Below are 17,311 nucleotides of genomic sequence, written 5' to 3' on the forward strand. Positions count from 1 at the left end.
AAACTTCACCAAACAACTCATCACCCGAATTAGAGATTAAACCACACAGACAGAAGTACAAATCATTTTTCTCCGGGTTCACAAGGTCACAGATGTCTGTCCGCTTCAGAAATGGACTGTTCTTATGACTGTTTGAATCCCACTGGCGTATTAATCGAGGTCAACATTACATCATGTGAATCAGATCCAGACAAATGAAAGACCAGCTTAAAAAAGGTATGAAAAACACATCACAATATTTCATTACTCTCCATCTGAAAATAGTTAGAAATGTTGATGAAAGCCCAACAATGTTTCCAGACAGCAGCCACAATAAAATAGCGCCTCCCTTTGCTGTGCTGCTGCATACATAATGTGTTGAATGTGCTGCCCACTCTGTTTGAGAATAACACAGGAGAAACATACACTCAGTTGGCAGTTTATTAGGTACACCGGGCTAAAACAGCCACATGTGATATTGTGTCCAACCCATTTATAATGTCTTTCATATACGAGAGCACTAAATATTAAAAAACACAAACGACTTACCAGCACCATAAACTACATTCTCCAAACTAACAATATAGTTGAATAAACACCTTTATAAAAGTATGATTTATAACGGTTTTAGACTGCATTAGTTTTAGCGTTATGTTCCTGTCTTCGTCAAACATTAAAATGGCAAAACTCCTCAAAATGAGTAAGTAGCAATACCACTATCACCTGGTACACAAGTGTTTAAAACATATTCTAAATTGCAAATGTTGCCGTAGATAAATTGGGATCCATGTTCATATAGTACCTGCACTAACAATCACACATAGCTACTGATAGTGTTGATGATTTGTGGGTTTGTTCGTCACTTCAGGCCCAAAGTTAGGATTTTAAATAATCCTAATGTTAAAAACTACTTGTGTGATTTTCCTTTTTTTATACATATTCGATAATCTGAGAGAGAAGATTTTCATTGCCAATGAACTGTAGTTGTTCTGCATTTCACAAGAACTTGTCTTTGTTCCCCTGATGTGAAGTCCATCATCATATTTGACAAGCCTGAAGTGAGCAACTGAAAACCTCACTAGATGGCGCTGTTCTCAGCATGTTCATATGTCCCAGCATCCTGATGGGACGGCCTGCTTGCATCATTGATGGGACAACTGAATGTCTACTGTGCTCTACAAGGAAACCAACTCAACAGACACTTACTTTTTTGAGATATTTATTCTTAAAAATGAGTCGGGGATCTTTGAATTGCTTCACATGTATCAGTCCTGACGTTCGCCGCCTCCCACGTCAGCTCTAGAGAATCCATGCAGCTGTGCAGTACGCCATCAACGCTCTACGGTGATTCTACTAGTTTAAAGCTTTGTCACGGAGAAATCAAAAGCTGCGATGGTTTTCAATATATTGATATGGATAATAATTGCATAGGATAATAGCCATGCTGTACAATACACATGAATATTAAACAATATGTTAGAATGGTTCGTACAGATTTCCTAAAGTCGGTCTAAACAGTTTTTTATTATCTTCAACATTTAAGTGCATCATATCATATGAATAGTCTTTATATTATTGGTGATCTGATACATAGTTATAGTGATTTAATACATACAGTAAAGAAAACCGTATTCAAATTTAGAGGGACATTGCAAAGCCCTTAAAATGCAATAGATATTCTATGATAAGATGGTATGCAGTGGTATGATAAAACTGTACACAACTGTCATACCCAATTATGGAGGCATTTTGTTTACATTGCCAAGTTTTGTTTTTCCTCTAGAACACACAGTAGGGATTATCTAAATGAAGCCACTCCCAGAAAAAAAAAGCTGTTTCTGTATCAAACAGAAGGTCAACATCTTGCATGCATTATTTTAGAAGTAGTAAAAATGTAAAATTAGCGGATAAGAGGGGAAAAGAAAAATCTCTAACGTCACAACTGCATGCAGCAACAACGGTTATAATGTTAATTTCATATTCCATATTCGCACCCTCACACAATAAAATCATAAGGACTCATTGAACTCCTCCTCAACCATACTTGTAGTGGCAGATACATCCTCTTTACAACCGGTTTGGACTCCCTTCTCGTTTACCTTCATATGGTCAATACATGTGCAATGAAGCCTGCAAATGAAGAGAACATTTGACTCATTAGAGCAGACTGACGGTAGTCTTATTTTGGTTGAGCGCTCAGTGATAAGATCATCTGGTGGATCATAATGTAACTTGTGGCCACAGGCTTGTAATACATATTCATCACCAGACTTCCTCTAAATAATGTAATACTTACTCAGCAGACAGGCTGCTCAGTTTGTATTCCTCTGGCGGAGATTCTTGTCTTTGTGGTTGTTGGTTGAATTAGTTTTGCTTTAGCAGGAGGAAAAACAACACCATCAGTTCATACCTCAAATAAAATCAGTCACATGATTGGCAGAAAATAATTTTCATCCTGATTCTAATAACTGTTGAATCATTGCAGTCATTTACCAACTAAAAAGATTTGCTTTTCTCTTGTTTTACGTATTAAAGTCACATCACCTCGCGATGGACTTTTAGCCTAATTTCTGTCATTCAGCGTACATACTAATTCAATTTAGAAAAAAACAAAACCGTAGATTAAAGGGGCACTTCACTGATTTTACACACAGTTATTCAGGCAGTGAAAACAGTTGTATGTCTTCTGTGGCTATGGGAGCTTTATAAAGTCTGAGAAAATTATCGGGTGAAATGCGCCTTTAATCAATACTGGGGAAAAAAAATACTTAGTTCAGCTCTATTGTACACTGAATGAACACAAATTAAACATTTCACTCTGGGGGAGTATAGCAGACCTGGGTCCAGTTACTTATTTATTAAAAAATTGTTGATATTTGTATCCTTTATTGATAACCCTTTACTTCAAGTCCCTTGTTTATAAGCAGTATAGATACATTTCAAAATGTTTATTAAGTATTTGTCAACAATTATAAATTCTCCTTTGAACTGTATTTTCTAATTACTCCAAATGTGTTTCAGTACATCATCATTTATTTTCTTGTTATAGACCAGCCTCCTTGTGGGTGCCCATGGGAGGAGGTATAGTTGTTGACAAATATATTAACGCTCATTCCTGCTTACAACTGCATTATAAACCATTTATTAAACGTTTGCACACTGCGTATGTCCGATAATATGGTAAGTTAAAGAAGTCATTCAAACTTTTTAAGTCTTAGAGCATCATGGGCAGGGCTTCACTCTTCAGGACAATTCAGATGATAACTCGTCATTGACGGCAACACATGTCGCATATATTTCACATGTATTTCCCTGGGATTTATATGAAGGCAGCAAAGCACTATCGCATGATGCTCCCAGATATTTGGGACACAGATTTGGGGTGTACTGCACACTGAGCTCTAAAGACAGTCAGGAGTGGATGCATCATGATAATCTACAACAAAACACACGTTATCAAGTTAAACACAGAAGTTAACGGAGGTAAATTGTTTATACTTACACTGGACCTGAAGGGTCATCATCTGAGGCAACAAGGGAAAATATGGAGAAATGAAGAGCAAAAAATAAAATAATCGCAAGAATGTTGCACACTTGATGAAGTGAAACTGTTTTTTTTACAAAAAGCACAAAGCATTAAGAACAGTAAGTTGTGACTCTTCAGGTTTACACAGCGTTTTATGTTAAACTGTACTGCATGTGCAGATCGTGCTATGGGATGAAAACATCGCCCAGATGAAGTAACAAAATACTAAACAACAGGCTGTCATGCCACAGGAAAAAAAAACACCACATGAAGTCACTCACAAAACACAGAGTGCAGTTAAATCCAGCACAAGACCACATTAAAACAATCACATACAGGCAAAACCCAATATTGAAAAAAATGCTGTTGTCATGCACAGACAGGCAGCGTTCACAAAGAACAGCTGATCACTCAAAGAGATTAGCGAGGAGCAGCTCCGTTAATATCAGGTAATAACGTCATTAAAGCAGTGTCAAGCAGTGACAGCAGCAATGACTGATTGTGACTTGCATGCCATCTCACGGCCGCGGTTTGATGCAAAAACATGACGTTACCGTTTGTAAATAAAATCTTAAAAACGGAAGATTCAGAAGGGCATTTGACACTAACGCTGAGGCTGAACCTGAACAGAACCGTGTACTGTCGTGTGAACTGGAAGAAGATGAGGCTGAATGCTTATTAATATTCATGAAGCATGCAAAGTCTCACACTTACCACAAACATGGTTTTAGGTTATGCAATTTGGGGAGAAGGGGAACAATCTGTTAAAATATTTAACAGCCTTAGCTAACCTACGTAAAACATGAAGTATCAACATTTCATGTAAGAATTTGCTGAATGATTCACAACATCCTTGTCCATTTTGTAAGACTGTGCGGATTCTCAAGGTGACGTAAACAGCCTGTAATGTACCATAATGACCATATATTTCTCAAACTGACTGAATGTCACAGCTCTGAGCTGTCAGTCATTCGCTGCACATTGCATCTGATCAGCATGTGACAACATCAAAATTCAGTTTGAGGGGAAAAGGTCACCTAAATACCTTTGATCCATAATTTATGATATAGCTTTGACTCTTGGAAGCACTCAGTAGTATTAGAAAATCCCCAGGCTGGCATACACAGATTGTATAGCTAAATGATGCGTCTCGTGGTTAAGCTTGCAGCAGCTCGGGGACGGCACAAGGTCCCTGGAAAGCCGTAAATAATTGAAACTGTACACCACTGCAAAACTGCAGTGTCATATTTCTCATGAATATTAAATGCATGAAATTGTCCTGACAAGGTGCGACCTCCTGCAACAGTGTCTGCCTGTTAGGTCAACCTCGCCAGACTGAATTATTGAGTGTGGGCACAGCACAGTGTCAGGTGACTCTGTTCGTGTCTCCTGCTAAAGAATGACTTAAGCAGACAGCTAAAAATAAAGTGTGGCTTCTTTCATGGTCGCCTGATTGCCCAACACCACACCGACGGAGGTTCGGGATGAAAAAAAAGACTTCACTTAGGAGAGATCCATGTCAACTCCGAGCAATAAAACCAGTTTCTCCTCAGACATATTAAAAACACTGGAATAATAAGAGTCCTAAGCGCCACCGCTGGTGACTCACCGTCTTGTAAATCCTCCGGCTTCTTACGCTTCTCATAAACAACGATGACGACGATCAGGATGATGATCTCGGCCAAAACCCCCAGAAGAGGCCATAAGGGGGCCAAGTGGCTTCGAACCCTCAGTACGATCTTCTCGTCACTGCTGCCGAGCATGTTGGTGGCATTGCAGTGGTACTCGCCTGGATCTAAGGTAATGTCCAGCTCCACAATGTGGAGCTCGGTGTAGTTGTCTCTGCTGCTAATGAAGAAACGTCCGCTTGAGTTGTCAATTTCCTATTTAGGGAGAAGAAAGAAATGTACTTTATAATGTTTAGGATTGATGATATGTTGACTACATCAGGGAGTGTATATTGGTTTCACATACCCTGGGAATGCCGTTGTCTAACTTACGCCAGGTCCAGACCGGGTGAGGATAGCCCACAGACTTACAGTAGAGAACAGCAAGTTGGCCCTCGTTCTTATTCTCGCTGCGCTTGTGGCCTGTAATGTCAGGAGCAGCTAAAACAAAATAGCACAGATCAGATGTTATAATACATTCACGAAATTCACAAAGTAAAGCTTTACAGGTCTACTGTGGATTCAGTGATTCATAATTGTAGGTATAGGAATGAGATTAAATATATTACAAATTTGTGCTTTTCATCATTTAACTGATATAAACAATAGATGCAATGAAAACAACATTTATTATCCGTTTCTACTTAAGTAAGCAGTGCTTATAGAAAACAGTTACGTTTTACCTTCACTGTGTTGAGATCATAAAAATTATTATTATTTATTCATTGAGTACTTTTCAAGCCAAATGCACAAAGTACGATTTAAGAAGATGACAGACATTATAATTGGCATTAAAACAGCTGCAGGAGGGTAAAATAATGCAGCAAACTACATTGTAACAAGTAGAGAAACATAAAAGAAATAAAACCCACAAGTTTTTTAAGCCATGATCAACAAAGGGAAGACCCACTAACTTCTGAGTGAAAAGAGGTGAAATATAAATATTTCATTCACAACATTTCATCAATCAGGATCATGTGATCCAATTGAACACCGAGCTGCCTGTAGTAGTCTGTGTTTTCTGTATATTATAACTCTGCCTGGTCTGTAAATCTTGTTTCCTTCCCGGATGAAAAGAAATGCCCCATAAAATCCAATTTCCCTCCATAGCGATGCGTGTGACAGCAGAAAAGGCTGACCAGATTTTAACGTTGAGACATAATCCCCTGCCATCAGACAAACAAGACGCCATCTGCTGCCACTGAGCCGGGCCTTCATTGGATGGAAGTGTCAAGGGCACAGGCTGCCCCCCGGGCAGCAAGCAGAGCCGTTTGAAATCACAGGTCCTCACATGACAGCGCTGCTAGTGCTCAAGGCCATTCCGGGCCATTTTTTAAATCAGGGGCATCTCTAATGTGGCCTTGAAAAAACCCGCATGCAGCTCACAAATCAACACCTACATTTAACTTCTATGGTGGCGTTTGCTGGAGGAGCCATCTCGAAAGTGTAGACACACATGTACCATCCGGCGGCGTCTCCTCTTGGTTTCTTCAGCCTGCAGAGCAGAAACACACCTCACGTGAACCCACAACAGGCTAAACTCTGTGTTTAACACACACACACACACACACACACAGAAGTTGTATACAGTTTGCCGTGACGCCTACTTGTACTCAGTGTTCCTATTTGGGCTGCGTGTTTCCGGGATCTCCTCTCCGTTCTTCATCCAGTAGCTCTCCTCGTGCACACTGTGGGCGCTGGTCAGGTTGCACTGCAGTGTGTAAGAGTCGCCTTCCACAGGAAGCGTGGCGTGTTCAGAGGTGGAAATGGACGGCTCTGTAAGAGAGACACACAGATCAGCTTGGACAGAAGTGATGTTTGCTGGGACTCGTGGGTGGAGGATGTAAACGCACAAAGGGTTCGGACAGATACCACAGCCAGCCACACTTTATACAATAATAGCACAGGAATAGAGTTGTGAAGTGGGAGGAATTATTTTCAGGCATCCAGGGTTCCTTAAGAAGAAGTAGTCATTTGCTGTGTTGGTGGGTGACTGGGAAGTGGGAGCACTTCCAAGGTTCGGATGAAACTCCCTCGGTTGAATCATCAGTACATAAGATGTCAATCTGTATTAGAAAATATCTGGTTCTTTAATAAAACGTTAAGCTACAAGCCTGTGTGCATCCGTTTTTGATACTCTGAGCTGCAGAAACATTTCGGTCAGTACCAAAAAAGTGTTGAGATTAAACACCCAAGTTCAGCACCCGCATGTTTTAACTTGAATCTAGATTTCAGATTCTGGTACAGCTGCTGGTGAGCAAACAACAAACAAGTGTTAGAAACACAGAAATAATGCAGATTAATATAAGAAAAAATAAGAAAATTAAATAGAATATAATGTTATACAGTTCACAGAAATTAGAGGATGAGAGCTAAAGGGAGAGAAAAATCAAGTAAAGGGGAAATGGAGATGGGGATTCAGTTGTACTGAACCAAGGGATGAGCACAATATACTACTCAATCAACTGCTGGTAAAATAAAGAATATTTGGTGGTGTTTTTCTTCTAGTGGAGGATGGTACCGATGGAGGAAGCTACAGACCCTCTGGAGAGGTTTGAGGGAGGCTGGATCACACAGGAACTGCTAAGTTTGGTTGCTGACTGAAGGGAAGAGGGTGTTTCCTCTACAGTGACCACTCACTCTGCAGCACCGTGATAGTGGCCTGAGCACGGATCCAGGTGGTGGCTGGATTTTGGTGCAGGTCGTTACGCTGGTGGAGGTGGTGGAGGTTTAGGGGACAGCATGTCCAGAGATAAGCCCCCCCCCCCCCCCCAAAAAGGAAAGCAGGTGGAGTATAGAAAGGCAAGAAAATAACAGGGTCAATTAAATGGGAAGAAGAAATGGAAAGACAAACAGAAAAAAGATAATATGAAATAATAATACAACAAAAAATGACAGACAAATTATCATAAAGTGAAACAAAGGTTAATTCAAGTAAAATGGAGAAGAAGAAAAAAATAAAAAAAATAAAATAAAATAAAAAATAAAAAATAAAAAAAGAGTAGAAAATGTAAAAAATCTTAAACCCCAAAGTCCCAAACTCAACGATATTCAATTAACTATCATAGAAGACTGAAATTACAAATGTGGAAATAGAACATTTTGGCCATTTTTAGCATTTAATTGTTGCTGATTCATTTTGTTTTCGATAAACGAATAGTTTCAGCTCCAACATACAACATAAAACCATCAAACACAAAATAGTGAAATCTGCATCAAACTGTCCGTCAGGAACGGCAACAGCAACATTTTTGGGAAGAGAGAGAAAAGAGAGGCAACCTCAGATCTGCCTAAAGCCATTATTGCTGCTATTTCCAGGCGGTTGGCTGTAATCATATGTATGGTCTATATGCACATTGAGAGGAGATTTATAGAAACTGCAGCTTTGGGTCTCTGGGGAGCATGTGGGCGAATGGTGATGGACCCCCTCCGTTTCCATAGAAGCACTCTACGGCAACAAAGTGGGAAGAGGGAGAGACGACCAACCAGACCGGGCAGATCATCACAAGGCAGAAAGACATCATAACCCTGCTGTACAGCCCGGAACTGGTACACTGAGACCAGCACATCTACTGTAGGCACAAATAGATTCGCACTGAGCTGCCAGTTTATTAGGTACCCCATATTAAAACAATGCAGTCTAATACAACAATCCTGCAATACATCCTCCCTTCATGAAGGCTATATTGTTGAATTATTGCATTATACTGACAGGTGTTCATTATTTAGTCTCATTGATACTGTTGTATGTGACTGCACCAGTCAACTGAGTGTTTGTAAGTAGCAGTAAACAACCGGAGTGGGTCTGAAAACTAAAACCAAAACCTCAGCTCTTAACACAGAACTGCTGAGAGACGGTTCCTGCCACCTCGGATCGTGTGCATGTGTCAAAAGTGCTGAGCGAGTAGCGCTGTACCGCACACACACACACGTCTAAATTACATCACTCATGTCAAGTTGATGTTAGTTTAGTGTTGTGTTGTGCGTGTCTCACGTGTGTGATCTTAGAACTAAGGCTGCATTGCACTGTTCTTTTTTTTAATACCTGATTAATCTTAAATCGTCAACATATTGTTAGGCTTTGAATGTGCTAGGCTGCTACTAAATGATCATTTTATTTTTTCCAATTCATCCATACATTTTTTAAAAGCAGGCTTAAAAAGCTGTTATTTTCTGCTGCCTTCTTATGCCGTTTATCACTTTTCATTTCTATGTTTTCTTTTTTTGTCCACGTGTCACACTTCATTAATTCAATATTTATTGTTTCCACATTGTTTCTTGACATTTAAATGTCTGTAAAGTGTATTCGTTCTGTGTTTCTATATCCATGTTTTAGGCGAGATGTTGTTTATTTTCTTGGTGAATTTCTGGAAGTTCTGGTGAATATTTGGAAGTGTGCAATAAAACCAAAACCACACGGTGTTATTTTCACCACCTGAAAGCTCTATCTAGTGAAAACCATTTGCATTATCATGTATAAGACTGTAAAGTACTTCTCTCCAATCAGACACTTTGATGTTTTAGTGAGGACCAATCAAAATCTGCCTTTCAGTCACTTCCTGTCAGCCCCTTGTGACTGTAAACTGAGAGGATGGTAAATATAGTGCTTGTACCAGAAAATAAGAAATACATTCTCAACTTCATAACCTTACAACTTTCAATGATTAGACTGACATGAATTTATATTGATGCTAATTTGTGGTACATTATTCAAACCATAAATGTGACAACCTGACAACAGAAGGCCTGGAACAGTCATGAGTCTTTCCTTGCAGATATTCTCTCTACATCTTCTATGAATCCACTTACACCAATAAATATAGTATAGTTATACTGTCCCAGTTACTGCAGCAATACATATTGAATTAGATGCTAAATTAATATTCTATCTGAACAGAAGTGACGACACTCACTGTAGATTAGAAAAAGCATAAAGCATGTACGGATTATTGCATATATTTAAGCGCTGAGTATTGACATTTTCCACGAGTGACATGATTGTGAACTGATGTTTACAGAAAATAAAAGTGATTTTAAACTGCAGCCATATAGTTTTAATATGCGTTAATAACCAAATGTATCATTTGATTCTGTTCTGCTCTTACAAACCACGTCTCCAATTGACTAATTGAAAATAATTAAAATAATCTGCAGCAATTTTGATAAACAGTCTTTTATTTTCTGACATTGTATTGACCAAACAATGAATGAACAAATTGAAAAGTAATCTGATAATTAAATAATTAAAATAATCAATATTTGTGGCCCGACCTGCATTTATTGAAGTTTTTGTTGTGGCTTGTGCGTGAAAGTTCGAAATAAAATAGTTTGAATGATGTAAACTGCCTCCTTGGTAAAAGCCACTTCAGGTCAAACACACATCCTTAGAGAACTTTGGCGGGAATAGCTTCGCAAGTGAGCAGCCATTAGCAGATAAAAATGGCTTCTGTGATGAGGCTGGCTGCTGTGCCCGTTAATAGCATGACCAGACTCAACTAATGGTGATTATCAGTATTTAAAGTATACTGTGGCATTCTCTGAGCCATCCATCCTCTCTGGACTTGAAGAAGATAAGACAAATTCACACTTACTAGCGGCCTGTCAGATGAAAAGGCATTACATTTAAGCAGAACTTTATCTGCTGGCGTGCTGATTGAAGAAGAGATGTAACGAGTGGGTGTGCAGTAGGAGATGTGTAATGCACGGTCAACTCAAGAGAAGGCCCGGGCTGAATAAATTCTCACTTACTGTTACACAATGTTTGCTAATCAGACTTACAGCATCCACCACCGAAGACTCAGCTGAGACGGGTTTACAACAGTTTGTTGGGGGGGAAATCAATTCCATTCTGCAGTGCAGTACATCTCAGCGAAGAGTTAAGAGATTCACTGTTGCAAGAGGACATTAAAGCCATGGTCTCAGTGCAGCATCTCAGCGCTAAAAATAGAAGCATGCAGCAAAACGAACTGGTGCCATTTACAGCACTTCTGAGGTCCTACATCTAATGACATGTGCTCGGTCACAAGGACCTGGACTGATGCCGGGAATGATCTCACCCTGTAGGAGTGGGATTTGGTGATAGACTGCTGGATGCTGAATTCCTGAGCCACATCCTGACATACCTGAGCAGACCCACGCGTGACAAACAGCATGATGACTGTGTGAGAACCAATCTCTAAGGAGAGCAGGGCAGGTTTTTGAACTTCAGTGTGACACCATTTCCCTACATCCACCTTCTGCTATCCCCCCGACCCAATGAGCAGAACTTGTCCTTGCTGCAATCAGCAACCGCTCATGTAGGCTACATGCAGCTCCACACTTCAAAGGACATTTTAGGGACACAGGCCTGCGCGTGGCCCACTTTAGCCCAACGAATAAGCCAATTATGCATTGACACTTAATTTCAAATGCACAGAATGCCAAAAAAACAGCGCTTTATTCGACAAATAGCAGTTTCTTACAGTGCAACGTTGAAGGGATTATGTAATGAAACCTGGTTGCTGGTGAGATACTCGTGATGGACAACGTTCTTAAGAAAAGACACGTCTTGTAATGATTAATTAGAATGCAGAAATGCAGGCGACATCCCTCCCTAAAAGCACCGCATTTTCGCCATGACGTGAGAATAACCACCGTGTAGTTTTCTATAAGAAGAGCTCGGTTCCTACCGTTCTGGGAGGATACAGACTGCAGCATTAGGGCTCCAAATATCGCCACCGAGAAGGACATGACTGCAGCTCTTCGTTTGCCAGGTATCATCTTTGGAGACTGGGGGGGGGGGGGGGGGGGGGCCTGGAAAATGCCGGTAGGACCGAGCGCTAAGGTGACCTGAGCGGGATGCGATGATGCGGGACGTGGATTCACCGCCACACACTCCAATCGTATCACGCAGAGACAGAAGTGTCGCTAGGTAGACTAGCGGGAGCCCTGTGTTAGCTGGTTACCTGTACGGCTCTCTGCTGTCAGCCCGGTGCAGCAAGGGAACCACCTTTTCTTTTTTCTTAACCACCCGTTTAATCTTAAATCGCGCGAGATCTTGGAGGAGCGCAGAGACAAGCGGGTACATCCACACTACGTCCCATCAGAAAGTAGAGCAGAAATCAATTATATTAAAACAGACAAAATGGACGCTGTTATTTCTCATTTCACAATTAAAAAAACATCAGGAACGAGTAATTCGGAGGTATTAATACAACTGTAACGGCACCCAGAGCTTTACAAACCGCTACTGGGTCTGAAACTGTGGGTCAAGCAGTCTCTCAGTCTGACATAAGCCCTGACCTTAACAGCACCTAGAGCTTTAAGTCGTAATCCTATTTCTCTTTGAACTAATATCGGGTAATGACAGCCTCACGCACCTTTGTCACACTGTTACCTTGTCCCTAAACTAAAGTGAGCCTGTTAAGTGGCCGAAACATACTTTACTTGTGGTTATTGTCATTGGAATCATTTCATACTCAATGCTCACTGGATGTGGATTCTGTGCAACTCATTGTTACAACATACATCATATGTACAGTTACAAGGATCAGCAGACAGAATAAAGAAAAGTGAACAAACTGGAGAAGAGGCCATTGGTGCAATACTGCATCCATTCCACTTGATACACCGAGGTACAGAAGAAACACAAAACGCAAAAGCATATGGAGGAGGCAGAAGAGTTGCTTTGTATTGCTTTAAAAAGTGGTAACCAACCCATAATCATCCTTTGCTTTTGAGTCTCTTGGGAGCTTATGATGGTGACCACTCCTGATTCAGATATTTCTGTTATTCTATCCTATTGGGTCTATTTTACAGTTCTGGAGGAGAAGCTTCGGGGCCAGCTCCTCAACTGAATTCATAAAAAAAGTTGGTAAAAGTACTTGTTTTTATGTCATGATTTTGGGTTAAGATTTCATACATTTTTAGTTCAGGTTCTCTTATTATTTCTTCCAGTTCATTTATTAAGACTTTCCCAGATCCGTTTCTCATTTCCCCTTGCATCATTAATTACCCAAATGAAAACATTTAGCTTTGGCCTTCCTTATGTTTCTTTCTATCTTATTTCGAAGGGATGTAAAAGTGTGCTCGTCATTACTATTTCCTGATTTAAGTGCACTTTTCAGCGCAGCATCTCGCGCTCTCATTTCTCACCAGAGGGCGTCATTGAGCCATGGTAAAGGGTTCTTTTGTCTTGGGTCGTATTGCATCTTTTTTCTAAAGGAGGATTTTACTTTGTTAATGGTAGTCAAAAAAGTATTGCTACGGTTATTCTTGTTGGTCCTTGCATCAGTTGAGTAAGATTGAACTGGTCTGTTATCTTCTTAGGTGTCTTCCTATCTAATGGAATTTATTCTGCAGAATTTCCTGATTGCTGGGTTTAGCCCCTTTGATTTCTGTTTGGGAGGATTTTGATTGTCGGAGCTCGTATTTTCATTGGTATTCCCAAATGACTAATTCTACTAATGCTGTCAACTTCAGCAACATCACACACAGAGAACTGTTGGGTTGATGTTTGGTAAATCTTGAATTTTGCACACAAAACCAACATTTTATTTTTCATGTCATTCATGTTTAACTTTTCTCCCCACAAGAATAATTCTCCACAGTAACATGACAATTGAAATGCAGGTGAATGTTACAAGCAACACAACTGCCAACAAAGCAGCAATGACATCAATAGAGTTGTAAACAAACCAGGACATTTTGGTGGACTGAGTCTGCAGATGACGGGCTCCTTTGTGTCTGATGACATATTCGATCCAAAACACTGCCTGGTCCAGTGGTTTCATGGGCTGATCTCTGTTCAGCCTTGAGAGCCTCTGCATGTTTTCCCTGTAAGAGGAATTGTAAAGAGCCGTCTTGAGGGCATCTGCAAAGATGTGTCTGTCAAGCTCGACAATGTCAACAATCACAGCTCCTCCCTTTGCTCTGATTCTGGAGAGGTTATCAGGCTGGTCAAAGAATAAAGGAAGTCCAACTACAGGAACTCCGTGATAAATTGCCTCCTGAACCCCGTTAGTGCCTCCGTGGGTCACAAACACTCGTGTCTTGGGATGTCCTAAGAGGTCTTTCTGTGGCAGCCAGTTGACCATTAATGTGTTGTTGCCTAGGTTGGCTGGCCTTTGTCCCATATACCTCCATACGACCTTCTGAGGCAGCTGGGCGAACGCTGCAGCGATCTCCTCAGCGATATCTAGAGGGAGCTTCCCGACCAAAGTTCCTAAGGTCATCATAATGACCCCGTGATCTCCAGAGCTCTGGACAAACTCCTCCAAGTCTGCAGGGAGTGGCTTTGGGGGCTTGCACTGAAATCCACCCATGTAGATTATATTTGGCATTGTTGGACGTGGAAATTCAAAGACAAAATCATTCCTCATAAGCCAGATGTCTGCATCCAGAAAAAACGTTGAGTAATCCACATCGGGACCAAAGTACTTTTTAACGACTGGTTTGTAATAAGGTTCCGTGATTAATGACATTGTGTACATCCCTAAAATATAGCTCAAAACATTCTTTATTCTTTGTGGGAAGGTCATCTTATCTGTCAACTCTGTTGCAGTGAAAGGAATGTATGACAAAGGTGAGGGGGCCACAAGGAAATGAGCTTCACCTTGAATGGTCCACCTGACATTAAAAACAAGAGGAACTTGGAGCCGACGTGCCAGCATTGCCCCGGTACCGACACCAGGGTCGGTCAAAACGACATCATATTTGGCTTCATTGAAAGACTGCATCAGGTTTTCATCTTCAAACATTTGAATGGTCACTTCACTCATTCCCTTGTGGAGCTGAGAGAAGTGTCCCACAAACAGCCACCGCATTTGAATTCGATTCCAGATTTTAGACCAAAAAGATGCATGCCTACCCTGAAGCCTGATCTCCAGCTGTCGAGACAAAAAGTCTTCAAAGTAGTTTTGCTCAAATCCACCAGGGATAGGAACAGTGACAGAAGTGTAGAGCAGAGACTTTTCACTGATGTACCAGCTATCGGACGCCCGAACCACAGTGACCTCGTGGCCTTTGGCATGCAGCTCCTCTATGATTACTTTCATATTTATCCAATGGCTTCCGTCCAATGGGAACACCAGGATTTTGCCCCCAGATGCACTGGAGAGTTGAATCAACAGGAGAGCAAAGGTGATCAGAGACGAGGAAAGCACCTTCATAGTGACGTCCCCCAGAGACCTATAAAGCACAAAGGGAGATCAAAATGCAATTTGTTCCCTTTACAATCACATTATAACATGAAATACAGTGGTGGATAATAACTAAGTGCGTTAACTCAAGTACTGTGCATGTAATTTTTATTTACTTTTACTTTAAGAAACATTTCCCCTCTATACACTTCTCAGATGGCCTCATTTATATCACAGCTTGAGGCCAAAATACACAAAACAATAAATGAAATAACATTTTCAAACAGAAGTTAGACTGTTAACTAATATTATCTTTTGTTAAACTTTACACATACAGTACACGCAACTACCAAGACTTGCACTGACCATATCTCAACAAAACACACATTCCATGGCTGCTTTACTTTACGTGTGCACAACAGAGCTTTTTATTAACACTTACCTAAATCCAGAGGAAAGACAATCCAACTTCAAAGTGTCAGTTCAACGACTGTATCAGTTACGTGATAAGTTGTTGTGCACAGTTGGAAAGAAAGAAAGGTGAATGAACCTCCTGGTGTGTCAACGTCATGACTGGCTGGCGTGTAGTAACATGTAATTGTACTATGAACAGATCTGTTGTATAAGAAGGTGTGTACTGCTGCAGAAAACATCCCTGTTATATAATATGTGTTCTGTACCGCAACAAGAGTTAATATTTAGTTGTAAGCACAGCTCATTGATCTGTTGGGCCATATAGTGTCAAGTTTGTGTATTTTATGTTAAATTGCTCTTGATTTTGCTCTTGTTTACCCGAAGAGAGCAGTAATAAAAACCAGTCAATTTCTTCACAGCCTCCTTTGGGCTTCTAACCCCTTAAAACTAAGTCTAAGAGAGAGTTTTCCCTCACATAATGTTTTATCTGAATACTTCTCAGGGACTTGAAGATGTACAGTTACACAATATTCAAATGCAATCAGCAAAGAATACATGAACATTTATTGTTTAGAAATATAATACTTTGTGCTGTAATGCCCTGTCAATCAATTCAAGGCCTGTACTGTACTGTACTGAATCAGTAAACATTTGGGTGGGCCTGTCTCCTCTGATAGAGTGCCCAGAGACGCTCTGCCGCTCCGAGTGTGGAGCTCTGAATAACAGCGCTCAAAATGTATGAGACAAAAGGCGGCACCTGGTCCTCCAGGTTTGGGGGTTGGACTCAGGGTTAACAGCTCTGTCCTGTAAAAGAAGTATTGTTACGGAAACAGCAACAAAAGTATCAAAAGCAACGAGATGTGATGGGTTTCCATGTGTATCAATTGATGCCAGCATGAATGCCAGTGGTCAAAGCCATAAGGAAGCCACTGACAGGAAGTTGGAAGTTCTTCATATCAAGCACAAGACAAGGATAGGCTCTTGGAATGTGCGTACAATGTATGAGTCAGGGAAACTTGCGCAAGTGACAAATGAGATGAGAAGATACAACCTACACATACTAGGGGTAAGCGAAAGCAGATGGACGGGTCGGGACGTCTCAGAACCAGTACAGACAAAACAGTATTATACTCAGGGAGGGATGATGGCCACCATTCCGAAGGAGTAGCCATCATTCTACAAAAAGGAGTCGAGAAAAGTCTTATCGAGTGGAAACCGATCAATAGCAGGCTCATGAAGATCAGGCTAAAAGGAAAACAAATCAACACAACCATCATCCAGTGTTATGCTCCAACAAATGATAGTTGTGAAGAAGCAAAAGACAAGTTTTATGAGCAGTTACAAGCTGAGCTCAACAACACACCAGGACATGACATGAATATAGTGATGGGGGATCTGAACGCAAAAGTCAGAAGTGACAACACCGGCTATGACAGGGCAATGGGAGGACAGGGCTGTGGCATCATGAATGAAAATGGGGAAAGATTAGTGGAATTTTGTGCCAGTTATGACCTTGTCGTCGGAGGGACCTTATTTCCACACAAGGATATACATAAATTGACATGGAATTCACCTAATGGGCGAGACAGGAACCAAATAGATCATTT

The 17,311-nt window shown here is 40.7% G+C and overlaps 2 protein-coding genes across 2 annotated transcripts; both read right to left on the reverse strand.

Annotated features, from left to right (window-relative positions):
* Positions 1-1,222: 1,222 nt before the first annotated feature.
* Positions 1,223-11,931, reverse strand: LOC306784542 (neuroplastin-like; the record flags this gene model as incomplete). Its single annotated transcript, XM_079278576.1, has 8 exons — positions 1,223-2,109; positions 2,276-2,352; positions 3,482-3,503; positions 5,115-5,388; positions 5,480-5,613; positions 6,573-6,667; positions 6,780-6,948; positions 11,841-11,931. 7 exons carry the CDS (start codon positions 11,929-11,931, stop codon positions 2,292-2,294), a joined length of 846 nt encoding a protein of 281 aa, XP_079134702.1. The 3' UTR covers positions 1,223-2,109; positions 2,276-2,291.
* Positions 11,932-13,715: 1,784 nt separating this feature from the next.
* LOC306784224 (UDP-glucuronosyltransferase 2C1-like) lies at positions 13,716-15,320 on the reverse strand (the record flags this gene model as incomplete). The annotated part of the gene is made up of 1 exon (XM_079278105.1): positions 13,716-15,320. The coding sequence occupies one exon, from the start codon at positions 15,318-15,320 to the stop codon at positions 13,716-13,718; it is 1,605 nt and encodes a 534-aa protein (XP_079134231.1).
* Positions 15,321-17,311: the final 1,991 nt, after the last annotated feature.

This window comes from Melanostigma gelatinosum (assembly GCF_949748355.1).
Source record: "Melanostigma gelatinosum genome assembly, chromosome: 1".
Classification (NCBI taxonomy): Eukaryota; Metazoa; Chordata; class Actinopteri; order Perciformes; family Zoarcidae; genus Melanostigma; species Melanostigma gelatinosum.